This window comes from Numenius arquata, chromosome 3 (assembly GCF_964106895.1).
Source record: "Numenius arquata chromosome 3, bNumArq3.hap1.1, whole genome shotgun sequence".
Taxonomy (NCBI): Eukaryota; Metazoa; Chordata; class Aves; order Charadriiformes; family Scolopacidae; genus Numenius; species Numenius arquata.
The window spans coordinates 72940375-72954825 of record NC_133578.1 but is presented as its reverse complement, the minus strand read 5'-3'; the positions used below and the strand labels follow the sequence as shown (position 1 = coordinate 72954825).

General features: G+C 39.1%; 1 protein-coding gene across 1 annotated transcript in view; it reads left to right on the top strand.

Annotated features, from left to right (window-relative positions):
• TRAPPC9 (trafficking protein particle complex subunit 9) overlaps positions 1-14451 on the top strand; it is a 489725-nt gene that overhangs the window by 72145 nt on the left and 403129 nt on the right. Inside the window, exons 14-15 of the mRNA XM_074144728.1 lie at positions 453-616; positions 10453-10605. Coding sequence (XP_074000829.1) covers positions 453-616; positions 10453-10605 — 317 coding nt within the window. The remainder of the gene's footprint in view (positions 1-452; positions 617-10452; positions 10606-14451) is intronic.

The window sequence follows — 14451 nt, the reverse complement described above, 5'->3', positions numbered from 1 at the left end:
CTTCTTAGTCTCCTCAATTGTATTTTTTTATTATTTCTGTTTTACATTCAGCTTTTCGTACTCACTGTTACTCAACCCTGGTGTTCAAACACTTGGTAGATCAGATACCGCTTTTTTTCAAGTTTGCTCATTCTAATGACGTGCTCTTGCTTTTTTGCTCTTTTCCCTTTCTTGCAGTTTTTTGCAGCAATTTTTAGTAAGCTTTCACAGTTAGAAATACATATTTTATATTGTTTGAAATCTGACTTGTCTTATGCATAAAATATTAACGTTTGTCCTCAATCGTTATAAAAAATGACCCTGGCAAAAAATGAGAATGGAAAATGATTGCAGAGCAGTCAGACTTCTGAGTCTTCAAAGGATAGTTAACAGAATGTAATAATTTGACAGGCTTTTAGCATGTTTATCATAATATTTTGTTTGTCTGTGTTATTTTGGGTCCCGTTTTGTAGGTCTGCTCACACGCTTCAGCCTTCTTCAGGGGATGAAATCTCCACTAATGTGTCTGTCCAGCTTTACAATGGAGAAACCCAACAGCTCATCATTAAGTTAGAAAATATTGGAACAGAACCACTGGAGAAGCTCGAGGTGACAGCGAAAACAGTCAACACGAAGGGTATGTTTGCTGGTTTGCATTTAGAAAAAAATAATGATCACTTTTTCTCTGATAAAAGGGGCACTGGTTGTGTTAGGCTTCTTTTAGGACAGTTTAGGATAAATATCATAATCCCTGTTACAGAACTGGAATTATTCAGTTCGATTTTATTGTAGGAATATAGAAATGAAAGAACTGTCTGTAGAACCAATTGGGTGACTCCTTGATACACAGATGGTCCTACGTTTTTTGGATATCTAGATTTCATTTTGATGTTACTTGGAGAAATTTTGGGTCTAAATTATTTTCTGCTTATGTCTAAATACACTGATTAGTTAAATAAATTACCATTAGCAGTAATGTTGTCCTACTTAAGGGAGTGGAAGTAAATAAGCCTATTTCTATCTCACTCAGAGAGCAATAAGAAAAAAATGGTAAAAAAACCAAGGCAATAAATAAAATAAGCTACTTAGAGTTAAAAGAATAGTTGAAGGTATGGAAGAAATATATTGCATCTCCTGCCTTCCACTTATTTCTCCTAAAATACTCTGTACATATTAGTATTAAAAAGTAGCCTCGTAGGTGAATCTTGCCTTTGTTTTGCGATGTGTTTTATCAGTTTTGGTTTGTCCTCTGAGTTATCGTTATGAAAGTGATATTCACAGAAGAACTCGGGATGACAAGCACTATAGTCTTTACTTACAATAGAAATACCTTATTTTATTGCAGGTTTTGTTCTGTCAGTGTCAGATGTTAATCAGACTCCTAGTACGTGACATTACGCAGTTAACTCAGAATTTTGAAAAAGAGGCTCTTGTCAACTTCAAAACCATAATCTCTGTAACAATTTTTGTTAAAAACAATGGGGAAAAAGCAGAAAAGTTGATACACTCAGCTATGAGTTTAGTAAAACTTTAATTTTACTTCATCCTTCATTTTCTTTCTCAATAGAAGATGTTTACAATGAAGCCTCTTTGTGTACTTGTCAGTTTCTTAGATGTCATTAACCAGGATAATAATTGTCTTTGTCAGAAAAGGAAGATTTCCAATGAGTAAGTTATAAATATCCACTGAGGGACTTGGGTCTTTTTAGTATGGAGAAGACTGAGGGGGGATCTGATCAACGCCTATAAATACTTAAAGGGTGGGTGTCAGGAGGATGGGGCCAGTCTTTTTTCAGTGGTGCCCAGTGACAGGACAAGAGGAAATGGGCACAAACTTGAACATAGGAAGTTCCATCTAAATGTGAGGAGGAACTTCTTCACTTTGAGGGTGGCAGAGCCCTGAAAGAGGCTGCCCAGAGAGGTGCTGGAGTCTTCTTCTCTGGAGACATTCCAAACCCACCTGGACATGTTCCTGTGCAACCTGCTCTGGGTGGACCTGCTTTGGCAGGAGGGTTGGACTAGATGATCTAATATCATTCTGTGATTCCATGATTGTAAATTGATAGAAATGCATAAGGATGGACTCATGGTAGACTGTGACACATGACGTGGGATTCTGGTGATGAACAGGGAATTTGTAATGTCATCAGCTCTGTTGGGTGGGTGAATACTACCTGCATGGAAATAATGTGGATACAACATTAAACCATCTCTCATAGCAACACAAGCTCTTAACTTGGTATTAAATGTCAAACTGAGAGTATATGCAGACGCTTATGAACTCTCTGTAGTGCATTCAGAGGTTGTCTCTTGGATGTTCTTTTCTACTCCTCAGCTGAAAAGTGCCTGTGATTTAAACTGTTCAAGGTCTCCTTGAAAGCCGTTAGGCATCTTCATCTGCCATGACCACAGCTTCCCTGTCATCTTGGGAGCCCATGAGAAGTTGTTGTCCAATTTCAGTCAAATACAAAGAGCTTTCCATCATCCTTCGTTTCACCTGATTTGCTTTGGTTCTTTTAGTCTTGGCAGTTTGCTCGTAAATCTTTCGCAGCTGCTTCATGCCTGCCTGTCTTCCATTTCTTTACCTTCTCTTTCTCGGGCCACAACATTTAGCACAAAGATGAATGCCATAAATGGCAAACGATCTCATTTTTTGGGTTGAAATTACTGGATGGGATTAGCTGTTGCAGTGCAGTGACCTGACCACCCTCTTTTGTTAAGTTAGGCGTAGCCAGTGAATTTTCTAGAGGAAGCCCACTTCTCTGGCATTGTTTCCAGTGGTGTCTTGTTAATGAGAACCTCTGGAGATGAGGCTTTCAAACGTGCCCTCCCTTACTTCCTCTCTTCTCTTTCTTTCAGCTGTAGCTCTTTAGTTTTTCCACTCTGGCCCTCAGATGAATGAGCAGAAGTTGCAGCTCACCCTGTGCAGTTTGTAAAGGACATGACAGAGTTTTTGAGTCCTTCAGCAACCACGCGTTATGGAACAGATCCCGAGGCAAATCAGCAAAAGGGACTTGTCATGCTGCCACAATAAACATGTCTGTCATGTCTTTTAATGTCTCATTGCACTGCTCTCTCTGCCAGGCTGTGGTATCTGTAGGCTGGACATCACATGTATACTGTCAAGGTCAACTCTGTGTCACCTCATATTGTCCCTCACCAGGTCAGATGGTCTAATACTTATTTTAGAATGATGACGTGCAAAGGGGGATGCCTTTCCATCTTTTATCTCCAGTCAGCTCTTGGCAGAGGCTTGTATGTCTCCTTTAGGGGTTGCACTCCGGAAGCTTTGATAACCCAAGTACTTGATCCACTCGGGGGCAAATGTATCCCTGATGTTTTCAAATGTGAAGCGCTGAGGAGAGCGTGCCAGGCCTTCTCACCACCTCATGGGCTGTTGGGCTCTAGTAGCGAGCACCAGCTGCATGCACTGAACGAACGTGGATGATGATGCAAAACCTCACTGATCTTTCTTGGAAGGGATTCACCTCAGGAATTCAAACACAGAGAAATAAATTCACCTGTCCAGCTGTATTCTTCCCATGGTCTTTGAACTTGTGCTGCTTAGCTGTGCCAGACCACAACTGAAAAATCTCTGAGGTCCAGGTAACCCATTCGAAGAACTGTGAATATCCTAGAATAGATCTATTTACCTCTTTTTTTTGTCAAACAAAACTGTAAAATCTTTCAGATTGGAGTTGGGTTGTGTTCCATAGAGAGTTGTAAACGCAGGCAGGCTTTCCTCCAGTTAGTCCAAATGTCCTTGTGAAGGTAGGCCAGCAAGGAGCGTTGGCAATCCAGCCCCAGTCTTGCTGCTCTGCTTTTACTCTCTGGCTTTCTCTTCTCTTCCTCTCTGCCCGCGCTGGCTGACCAAATCTTTGTGATTTTGTATGATTCTTACTAGCTCTTTTTTCCACTCATAAGATAAATGTCAAATGGTTCATGATTGTAGAACATTTTTTTTCCTCCTTTCAGGGATACTTGCTAATTGCCTGGAGGAAACTGTGAGATACGTTTACATTGTAAAGAACATAACAAGTCCTGCAAGTTCATTTCTGTCTACCGGGTCTGAATTCAAAATATTCTGGATTTTATCCTCAAATTGAAAGAGGCTGTTATTCCCCAATCTCAAAGGGAAATTAATAATAATATTGGTACAATGTCTACGAGCTGATGAACTATTAGTGCTTTTAACCCTGTAATTCCAGTGTGCACAGCCCACAGTTCCTCTTTTAAAAAAAAAAAAAGCAACAGATACTCTGCAGTGCTAAATATGCAACTTTAATTTTCACTGGAATGTCATGCTCTTGGAAGAGTTAAGATGTATGAATGCCAATGCCTATGCATTTAGAACTGATAGTTATTTTGAGGTCCTGTGTATTGTGCTAGGAATATACACTTCAGCTGGTGAGGCATCAAGAATCGGCCGTGGAGATTACCATAGAAGTCTGAAGAGCTTTGTTGCCTTGAAGCACGTCAGATTTCTGTCTTCAGGTGTCTGATCATAGTTCCATTTGGTGCAGAACCGTAGGATAGTTTGGGTTGGAAGGGACCTTTAAAGGCCATCTGGTTCCAACCCCCCTACCTAGATCAGGTTGCTTAGAGCCCCATCCAACTTGACCTGAACACTTCCAATGATGGGGCATCCACAGGTTCTCTGGGCAGCTGTTTCAGTGTTTCATCTTGAATTTTTTCCAGGAATGGGGTGTCTACCACCTCTCTGGGCAACCTGGGCCAGTGTTTCACCACCCTCATCATAAAAAACGTCTTCCTTCTGTCCAGTCTGTCTCCCTTCTTTCAGTTTAAAACCATTACTCCTTGTCCCATCACATCAGGCCCTGCTAAAAACTCTGTTCCCGTTGTTCTTAAAAGCCCCCTTGTAAGTACTGAAAGGCCACCATAAGGTCTCCCCGGAGCCTTGCCTTCTCCAGGCTGAACAACCCCAACTCTCTCAGCCTTTGAATTCAGAGATGTGGAGTGTTCTGGTCTCATCCTTCTGTGCTAGTTGGAAACTGCTCTTGCATTTATATTCCCTTTCAGTTGCTCAGCTTGAGAAGCAGCAGTTATTTGAGTTTTGTTCTACAGACGTCACCTTTCAGCTGGGTCTGTTTCATTTTTCCTTCTACTTTGTTTCCTTTTGTCCTTACCTTTAAACTCTTTCCCACCCTGTTCCAGGTGTCTTAATTAAATTGCCAGTAGTGTTGCCTGAACTGCATCTTCTTGTCCTCCTGTGGGGCTTTTTTTTGGTGTAAATCTGTGTTTGTCGGGAATCCACACCTGTGCTCAGAACACTATTCCACATATATACAGTCTCTCTGATGCTTTAAGTTCAGTTTGCAATTTTGAGGCTGTCTGCAGATCACAACGCTATGGTTAATAGAGGATTCGGTCCCGTCCTGTCCCAGTCTCCCACAGGAACACAAAGGCGCAAAAGTATTTGAGAAATGTCCTTCTAGGGTTGATGGTCCGTCTAGCTCAGTAGTCACGGGACATTAGGAGATGCTGCTGGGGGACAGCGTTGAAGTCTCACCACGGTTGTGGTGTTCCTGTTGTGCTTGTTCAACATCTGTAGTTGCTGTACAAATATATTCCTCTTTAAATAGCCCTTTGTGGACTTGCCCATGAATTTGCCTGTCCCATTCTGAAGCTGCAGGTGCTTCTTGCCTCTGCGGCCTCCTGGAGCAACACGTTCCAGGAGTTCACTACCGGCCGGGAAGAGAAGCGCTGAATCTGTTTTAATCCGATCTCCTACTATTTTTATCAAGTGCTCCCAGTTCTCATACCAGGGACCTCATTGCCCTCTACAACTACCTGAAAGGAGGTTGTAGAGAGGTGGGTGTTGGCCTCTTCTCCCAAGGGGATAATGGCAGGACCAGAGGAAATGGTCTGAAGTTGGGGCAGGGGAGGTTTAGATTAGATATTAGGATATTATTAGAGAATTATGAGATATTATCTCTCTTTACTGAGAGAGTGGTCAGGCACTGGAACAGCCTGCCCAGGGAGGTGGTGGAGTCGCCATCCCTGGAGGTATTTAAGAAACGTGTAGACGTGGCACTTCAGGGCATACTCTAGTGCCCGAGATTGTTGGTTTGTGTCTGTTTGTGGGTGGGTGTGGTGTGGGGTTGTGGGTGTTTGTTTTGTGTGGGGTTTTTTTGGTTTTGTGTGTGTTTGTTTTTTGTGTTGTGTGTGGGGTTTTTTGGGGGGGGGTTTTTGGTGGTTTTTTTTTTTTTTTTTGTTGGTTGGACTCGATCTCAAAGGTCCCTTCCAACCAAGAAGATTCTGTGATTCTGTGATTTTATTTACCCTTCTTTGGGCTGTCTCTAGCTCTAGGATGTCCTCCTTGCAGTAGAGAAGCCAGAGCTGCAGACAACACTCAGCATGCGAGTGCTCCAAGGTTTTATGCAGTGCCAAAATGTCTCCCTTTGACTTGCTCTTGGTATCCTTCCTAACGATGACCTATGTTTTCCTATGGTGTGGTTTTTTGGGGTGTTTTTTCATGTTGCTGTTCACTAAGCTCTTGATTCCAGAGGCCCATCCGTGGTGACTCCATGGAGTCTTTCTTTCTGGAGTTCTAACTGCCAGTTCCAAGTTCAACATACCAGGCATGGCTTATCTCCTGCCCGCTCCCCCAAGATGCATTAGTTTACCTTTATGTATGCTTTTCCATGTATGTATGTATATCTTTTGCATACTCACTTGATTTCATAAGGTCCGTTTGAGTTTCTTGCCTTTGACACTACTACTTCCCTAAAGGATTTTGAAATCTACTCAGGATGATCTCTGGAAATGAATCTGATGAAGTGGTGAATGTAATTTGCAGAACATTTTAATGCTGATAGCCTCAAACCTTGTTATTGAAAGAAATGCCTTTGTCTATCGACACTGTTGTTCTATAAAGCATTTTATGAAGAGAAAAAAGAAATTAAAATCTTGGTAGCTCATAAATTCTATACCTTTGCAATATATGCAGTTGAGATCTTAATGGTCAAATATACCAAATATTAAATACACATTGCTAGTCTAACTTGAATTTCTTCCTATTTAAGTAATTCTTAAATTCATCATTTTATGGTTTTGGTTGTTGAGTGGTTATTTTAAGAGCAAATAATTTTGAGAAAAATGATAGCAGTCCTAATCCATGTTGTTCTATACACTAGCATGAATTTGTGATGGTGGGAAGGTAAACACAGATTATGGTTTCTCATAACGGTTTCAACAGCCATGTGAAGTTAAATACCCAAACATAGATTTAAATTATGTCAGTAAAGCATTTTATTGATATGCTTACATTAAAATATACCATTTTTGCATCTTGGCAAAGAGATTAAATCATGGAAATGGCAAACGTGGCGAAAATCCAGATTTACCTGGGAATTTCAGATTGAAAAGAATTGAGGAACCGAGGCTCTTGTGATCTCAAAGGACTTGCTTTTCTGTCGAGTTTCTCAATGCAAATTCCAGTGTGGATTTTTTTCTTTGTCAGACCTTAAAGTCTGTTAAGAGTTAGATTGGGTTAGGGTAACCCAGAGTTAGATTGTGAGTAAGCTATTAGATGATATTTCTTGTGATTTTAGTGACTTAGTATCCAGTAAAAGGATAAAATAAGTTACTAATTTAAATTCTTGACTAAAAGTTGCTTGTAACTTCAGTTTGCTAAACACAAATTTTGGACTCTAGAAACACCTGGTCGCAGGCGTATCCCAAATAAGACTCTTTCCCACTGAACTGAAGGTTTGAAGCCCCATGCCATAGTGTAACTCACTGTAATAATGGTTACTGAACAAGGTGAAGAAAACATTATTAAATAAACTATAAACCGGTGTCAGATGAATATAAAGTAGATTTTTCCCTACGGTTTAACTTCTAGCTCGAGCATTTAGACATTGTCTTGTAATTACAGGTGTTTAAATTAGAGAGTATCTGCAAGGGCTGTTCTCACTTGGAAAGTCTTTTTACTCATAATATCTTCAAATAAATCTCCTACTTAATGAAAATACATTTTGGAAACAATTTGCTCATTAAACTGAAGATGCACTCGAGCGCTTGGGTTATGTGATTCTTCTTTGCTTGCACTGAGAAAAAACACCCCTTTGGCATATTATGTTTTTACTTATCAGGACAAGGGGACAGAGATGGCTGTACTTGTTAAGCTAATTCTTTTCTTTAGAATAGAAGAAAGTGAAAACAGTGATACGGTTACAGCTAAATCATGAGATGAGGTGGAGGTGACTTTTTAAGGAAACAATCATTAGAAGAATTTTTTATTTTTACCTCATCGTTGTTCTTATAAAGAAGTCTATAATATTGATTCGATGTGGAAAGACACGACAACAATTGATGGTCTGTGAGAAAAATACATCTGGGGCAAAGCAGTTATTGTTTAGCTAGGAGTTAATGGAAAAATATTCACTTTTTTTTTTTCCTTCCCTAGATGCAGTTGTTTCTGTGCAAATGCATAAAGTTCAGATTGGAATTCTAACTACTTTTTTTGAAAGACCTTTAATTCCAGGTGGTAGCTGTTGTGGCAGTCTTCCCAGCCCCTTTTCTCACACGTGGATCTTAGATGATGGTTGTGGAAGGGCTCTGGAATGGCAATACACTAACATGATCTTAAATACAGTCGCCTGGCATGAAGTAGAGATGAACTGTGTAACTTGGGGTGGTCCCCGAGCCTTTATAAGAATTCTTCAGTATTCTACAGTAAATTAATAAATATATTTCCAGGATTCTGCCAGTTAAACCGTCATGCTTATTTTAGGTATTCATAGATTTTTCTGCAGTGGTTAATGTTATATGATCTTGACAATTTTAATGACTTTATGGCTGTGGTGGGTTGACCCTGACCGGAACCGAAGCCCCCACCATGATACCACGCACGTACTGCGCAGCAATAGCCACAGAGCTGGTGCGTTACCTACAGTGGTTTAGTCACAAATCCAAACCACAGCACCACACAGGCTGCTGTGAAGAAAATTTACGCCACCTCAGCCAGACCCTGTACAACAGATTTTTTTTTTTTTTTTTTTTTTAATCCCTCCCCTCTCGATTACTTATGAAGTGCATAAAAGAATCATAGAATTGTCTAGGTTGGAAGGGACCTTTTAAGATCATCTAGTCCAACCATCAACCTAACTCTGATAAAAAACCATCATTAAACCATGTCACTAAGCACTATGTCAACCCGTCTTTTAAATACCTCCAGGGACGGTGCCTCGACCACTTCCCTGAGCAGCCCATTCCAATGCTTAATAACCCTTTCAGTGAAGAATTTTTTCCTAATATCCAATCTGAACCTCCCCTGGTGGAACTTGAGGCCATTTCCTCTTGTCCTATCGCCTGTGACTTGGGAGAAGAGACCGACCCCCATCTCTCTCATCACATATTTCTTGTGCCTATTTAATATCTGAAGTAAGATTAATTTAGGAAGAAGTCACTGTGTTACTGTACCCTCCTAGTATGTAACAACCTTTTCTGTCATTCTAAAAAAAAAACTATTTGCTCTTGTGTAAAGTTCATAGAATATAACTTCTTCGGTTGCTTCTGCTGAAGGTACTTAAATGTCCATGACTTTTGGTTTTGGCATGTTTCAGAGCTTGAAATAACAGATAACTAACTCACTCTTTTTCCTGAAGTGGACTTAATTAACCCTCTGCTCTTTATTTCAAGAGGGATCTTTTGATGTTACTGGGGTAATAAGGAGAATCAGTGTATTGATGAATTGGCTCAATGTATCTCAATGTATTGATGAGCAGTAAATACTGAGTTTTTTCTGATATTACCTTCTGGCACTTTAGGCTCGGGGCGGAGGAGCTAATAGTTACAGATGCCATATCTCATATGGACCAATGATAAATAATTTCTCCAACAAGTATCTTTTAACATAAAATATCCTGTCTAGCAGCATCCTTAATATTTGGGTCTTGTATACTTTATGCTTCTCGGTTTTGAGAAAGGACTTTATTTTATAAAAAAATGAAGGGCAGTAGTCTTCCTAGCCTTCTCCCTTGTGTTTCAGAATTGTAACTGATTTATTTTAGTGTAATATTTTGATGAAACGTGTTTTTGGTGTGGTTTTTTTTTTTTTTTTTTTTTTGCATTCATGTGCCATTTCCTGGGTTGGACTCTGTATGATTAAAAACTGTATGAAGTTTTAGGTTCCCTTCAAGCTGTGTTCTCCAGTATTCAAAGTATATATTTAACGCTGCCTATTGTGCAGTATTTTTCTTGTGTTAGTGTTCTTCTTCACTTAGGTTCATATTTTGAGCTTTGTGATCTACATGCTCCCAGGTGAATGTCAGTAACCCCTCTGATGTCCTTCTAGTGTTACATTCATTTTTAATGCCTAAATTCTGGATGTTTCAGGATATAAACAGAAAACGACAAATCGGTTAATACTCTCTACAGTACTTATAAACTTAAACTTCATTAACACAGGGGTTATGCTCATGAATTTTTTTCCTTATTTTAATGCAGAGAAGCTGTATGGGGACTTCTTGAGCTGGAAGTTGGAAGATACCCTCTCCCAGTTTCCTCTAAAACCTGGGAAGATTGCAACATTTATTGTAAACATTAAAGTGAAGCTGGACTTCTCATGCCAAGAAAACCTCCTGCAGGATCTCAGCGATGGTGAGTTTTCAGTTTCTCCTGGCTTAGGGGGTTTGTATGTACTTCTGAGAAACGCTTATCCAATTGTTGTGCTGCTCGTTTTAAAATACACAGGATGTGGCTGCGTATTTTCATATTTGCGTCTTGTGACGCAAAACCAACCGTTCAGTGAGCTGTATAGATCGAAGAGTGAATTTTTGTGACAAACCAAACTTTCCCATCATGAAACCTTGCCCTGCTGTCTTTTTAAATCTTTCCTGACAGAGTGTTTTTGATGTGTCTCTTTGTATTCTCATCTTACGAAGAAAAATAGTTTGCAAGCATCAGTGGGTTTTAAAGAGAAACACCATTAAGTTGATTGTTCATTTATCCAAGATTGTAGAATTCTTAATTGTGGCTGACCGCAGTTTTGCCAGAAATAATGTACTGAAATGTAGGGCATAATCCCCCCTAATATTTGTACTGTAGAGAAAGTTTCATGTGCTTATAAACTCATTGTTTCTTTTGAATAAAAAAACCCAACCCTGTGTTTGCTTGTATCAGAATTATCTGGAATTACAAGTACCAGATACTTGTAATAAGGATTTCCTTTTTCTAATAAACACACAGTCTCACTGGAGTAATTGCTATACTCTGTATTTTTTCAATTGCCTGATACATTTACACTGATTGAATTAACTTGACAAAACAAGATATTCCTGTATTGGAAAAAAAAAAAAAAAATCATTATTATTTGGACTGTTTCCCAGCATCCAGTTGCAAGTATGCATTATCAGTCTAATTAATCGATTTAAAAATAAATATTTTCAATATAGAAAAAAAGACAAAAAAAATGATATGCAAAGCTTATTCTCATTGAATGGGACTGACTTCTGTGAGTTATCTTGGAAATGCGTTTAGACAAGTTATATTGATTATTAGTAAAGATTAAAGGACTTCTTTGTTTTATAAACCTCCCTGATGTACAAAACATAAATTATAAAAATATTTTAGGATTTAAGTGCGAAAACCCCATAGTGTGGCTACAATAAAGTTTACTTGAGAACTTTTTGAAATAGCTGATAGTGGGGGAAGGCCACACCCTGGTATTATGGGTCTGAAAACGTCAGAAAACACGTCTGCCAAGGAATCGAGGCTTTGAGAAATGCTCTTGATAAGAAACGTGATTCTGTACCGCGCAGATTTGTGCTCTGTGTGTGTGTGAGCAGATTCAACGCTGACTGTAGGATGATTTTACTGTTTTAGGAGCAGATGCTACTGTGTTACTTACAGATCCCTGAACTTTTGGTTCTCATGCACCCTGGAGATGATCTTTCTTTTTCCATGGAACTTCTAATGGCTTATTTCTTGCTTATTTTATAAGAACTTCCCTGAGATCATAATTCAACTCATGCCTGTAGGGAAAGGGTGTGGGCCAGTTGATTCAAAATTTAAATTGAACTTTGGTAACTTAGCTTTTACATGTTGACAGGTTACTAGGAAGGAACTCAGAGGCATGGAAATGAGAAGGAACTTGATCAATTTAATCAATATAACTTGAAAAATAATTATCAAAGTCAATATTTAAAAAGCTAGACATTACTGTAGTTAGTGCCAGTTCTTTTGATTTCATTGTTGTAACTTCTGAATACATATATATATATTTATAATTTCTTTCATTTGCCCCGTCTCCAAAAAGCTTTAAAGGCATTCTGAAGCTGCGCTTGCCCAGCAGTTTTTCAGATGAAATAACATACAAACAAAATATTCTATAGAAGGAGAAGATAACATACTTATTTCTCGGTATTGACATTGAACAGATTTGGGATTTGGGCCTCTGTTTTTTCAGCTGTACCTAACTTGTATGGGGCCACATAAGAACGAAATCTATGAACATTTTTACCTTGTTATTTCTGCCTACAGCTTCTTTGAAAGGTTGTGTTACCGAAGCCTGGAAGCAATTCAGCCTTTTCTCGTTTGGTGATGATAAAGGAGTAGAATCCGTTAGTGTTTCTTTAGAACTTTGGTATCTTTGGGTGCTATGTACCGTGTGTACTCTGAAAGTATTATTAGAGATGCTAAGTACGTTGACATTTTCACTTGCTACTTTAATTTTTCTGCATTGCTTTTAACTTTACAAATATTGTACTTTGTACAGAGTCAGGTAAGATCCTGATGTGAAGAACAATCGAGAGCTAGAAAAATCAATGGCAACTATGACATGACTTTTGATCCTATGGTACCTTTTTCTTTTGAAGACCAGATTTACAATAATGATCAAAATACTTTTGTCTTTTAAAAGTAATGCCCTTAGCGGGGCATCTGTTACTTTGATCTGTTTTCATTTGCTGCTGAAATTGTTTCCTTTTACGTTGTTTGTAATCGGGACACAGTACAGAAAGGATAAATTACTGATGTTTCTGATGATACACTTATCCAATTGGAAAGCAAACTAAGTTATCAATCAAAATTGCTGATCTAATTCTTGTGTGTTGATGGGATACTGTCTCTTAAAGAAAAATGTTAGATGTTGTTCTAGATTAAAGGAAGCAAAAACACATGAGTGGCTGTACAGGATCAGATCAATGACCGTCTAGTCCAATATCCTGGCTGTGATAGTGGCTAAGAGCAGATGCCTGTGGGAGAATCATGAACATACATGTGACCTTCCTTTAGGTTTTTGGGCTTCAACTGTTGTTAGCTCAGGAACTTCCAGAGCCTGGCATGGTTTCTCTGGTTTTAGGCATTGTTAATCATCCTTAGTGGGTTTCTCTTTCATAAAATTCTTCACTCTATCCGTTACCACCGTACAAGAAGCTCTGGCAAGAAGAATCACATCTAAATTATTTTAACAGCTTTGCACATCCAGGTGTCCTTCTGTTACTACCCAGTTCTTGTATTGCAGGAAACGGGTAACGATACATCTTCTGAACATCTTACCTACACTCAGGATTTTATACGTTTCCTCATGTTATTGCCACAGTGGTCTCTTTCATGGACTGAAGATTTCTAACTGGCTTAGTCATCCCTGTTATTGGAGACAGTTCCATACGTTGATCAGCCCTGTTGTCCCTTTTGAACCCTTTCAGTTCTATAGGTTTGAGGTAGGCTGTACACATTGCTTGAAAGGTGATTTATGTATTTCTATAGTGACCTGATGATGCTCTTTATTTTGTTTTATATTACTTTCCTTATACTAATGTTGCTGAACATTGAGTTTGTAGACTCACGAATCTGTGAACCAGCGCTCCAGGATCTTGCTCCTGAACAGTAATGATATGCTGAGAGCCTCTTATTTCGCATATAAGTTTAGTGTTGTTTTTTTTTTTTCCCATTTATTTGTACTGAATTTCATTTGACATTTTATTGCGCAGTCATAAAGTTTTGTAAGGTCCTAGCTGTGATGTCATGCCATTCTGCCTGTGTTGTGTAGATTTCCATGATGGGAATTGGGTTTATGCAAATACAGCCTTATAACAGAAGAATGTGCTTCCCTTAAAAGTACGTCATTCAGTGTTCTTGTAACAATCTGGATTGCCTTGGTTTATTATCTTTGGAATTAATTACTTTGCAAGCTCTTTGAACAGCTGGGCTGGTGTTCTAGAGACACTTTGTTAATTAGGATTAAGAAGACCAGGCTTATGTCTTTGAAGGCAGTTGACCAAGATTCAGGGGTTCCCTGTAGGAGACCTGTTGGCTGAAAATGCTAATGAAGTTGTGGATCTCCTGTCCCTCAGCTGAGTGGGTCAGGGTTCCTTCTACGTATGTTCTTGGTTCTCTGGTCGGAAGGTCAGTGTGCGTATTTAATTTTGTTCTAAGGTTGTTGCACTGAGTAAGACAGGAGAAAGCACTCATATCTGCTCGGTACAGCCAGTCTCAGGGAGCTTA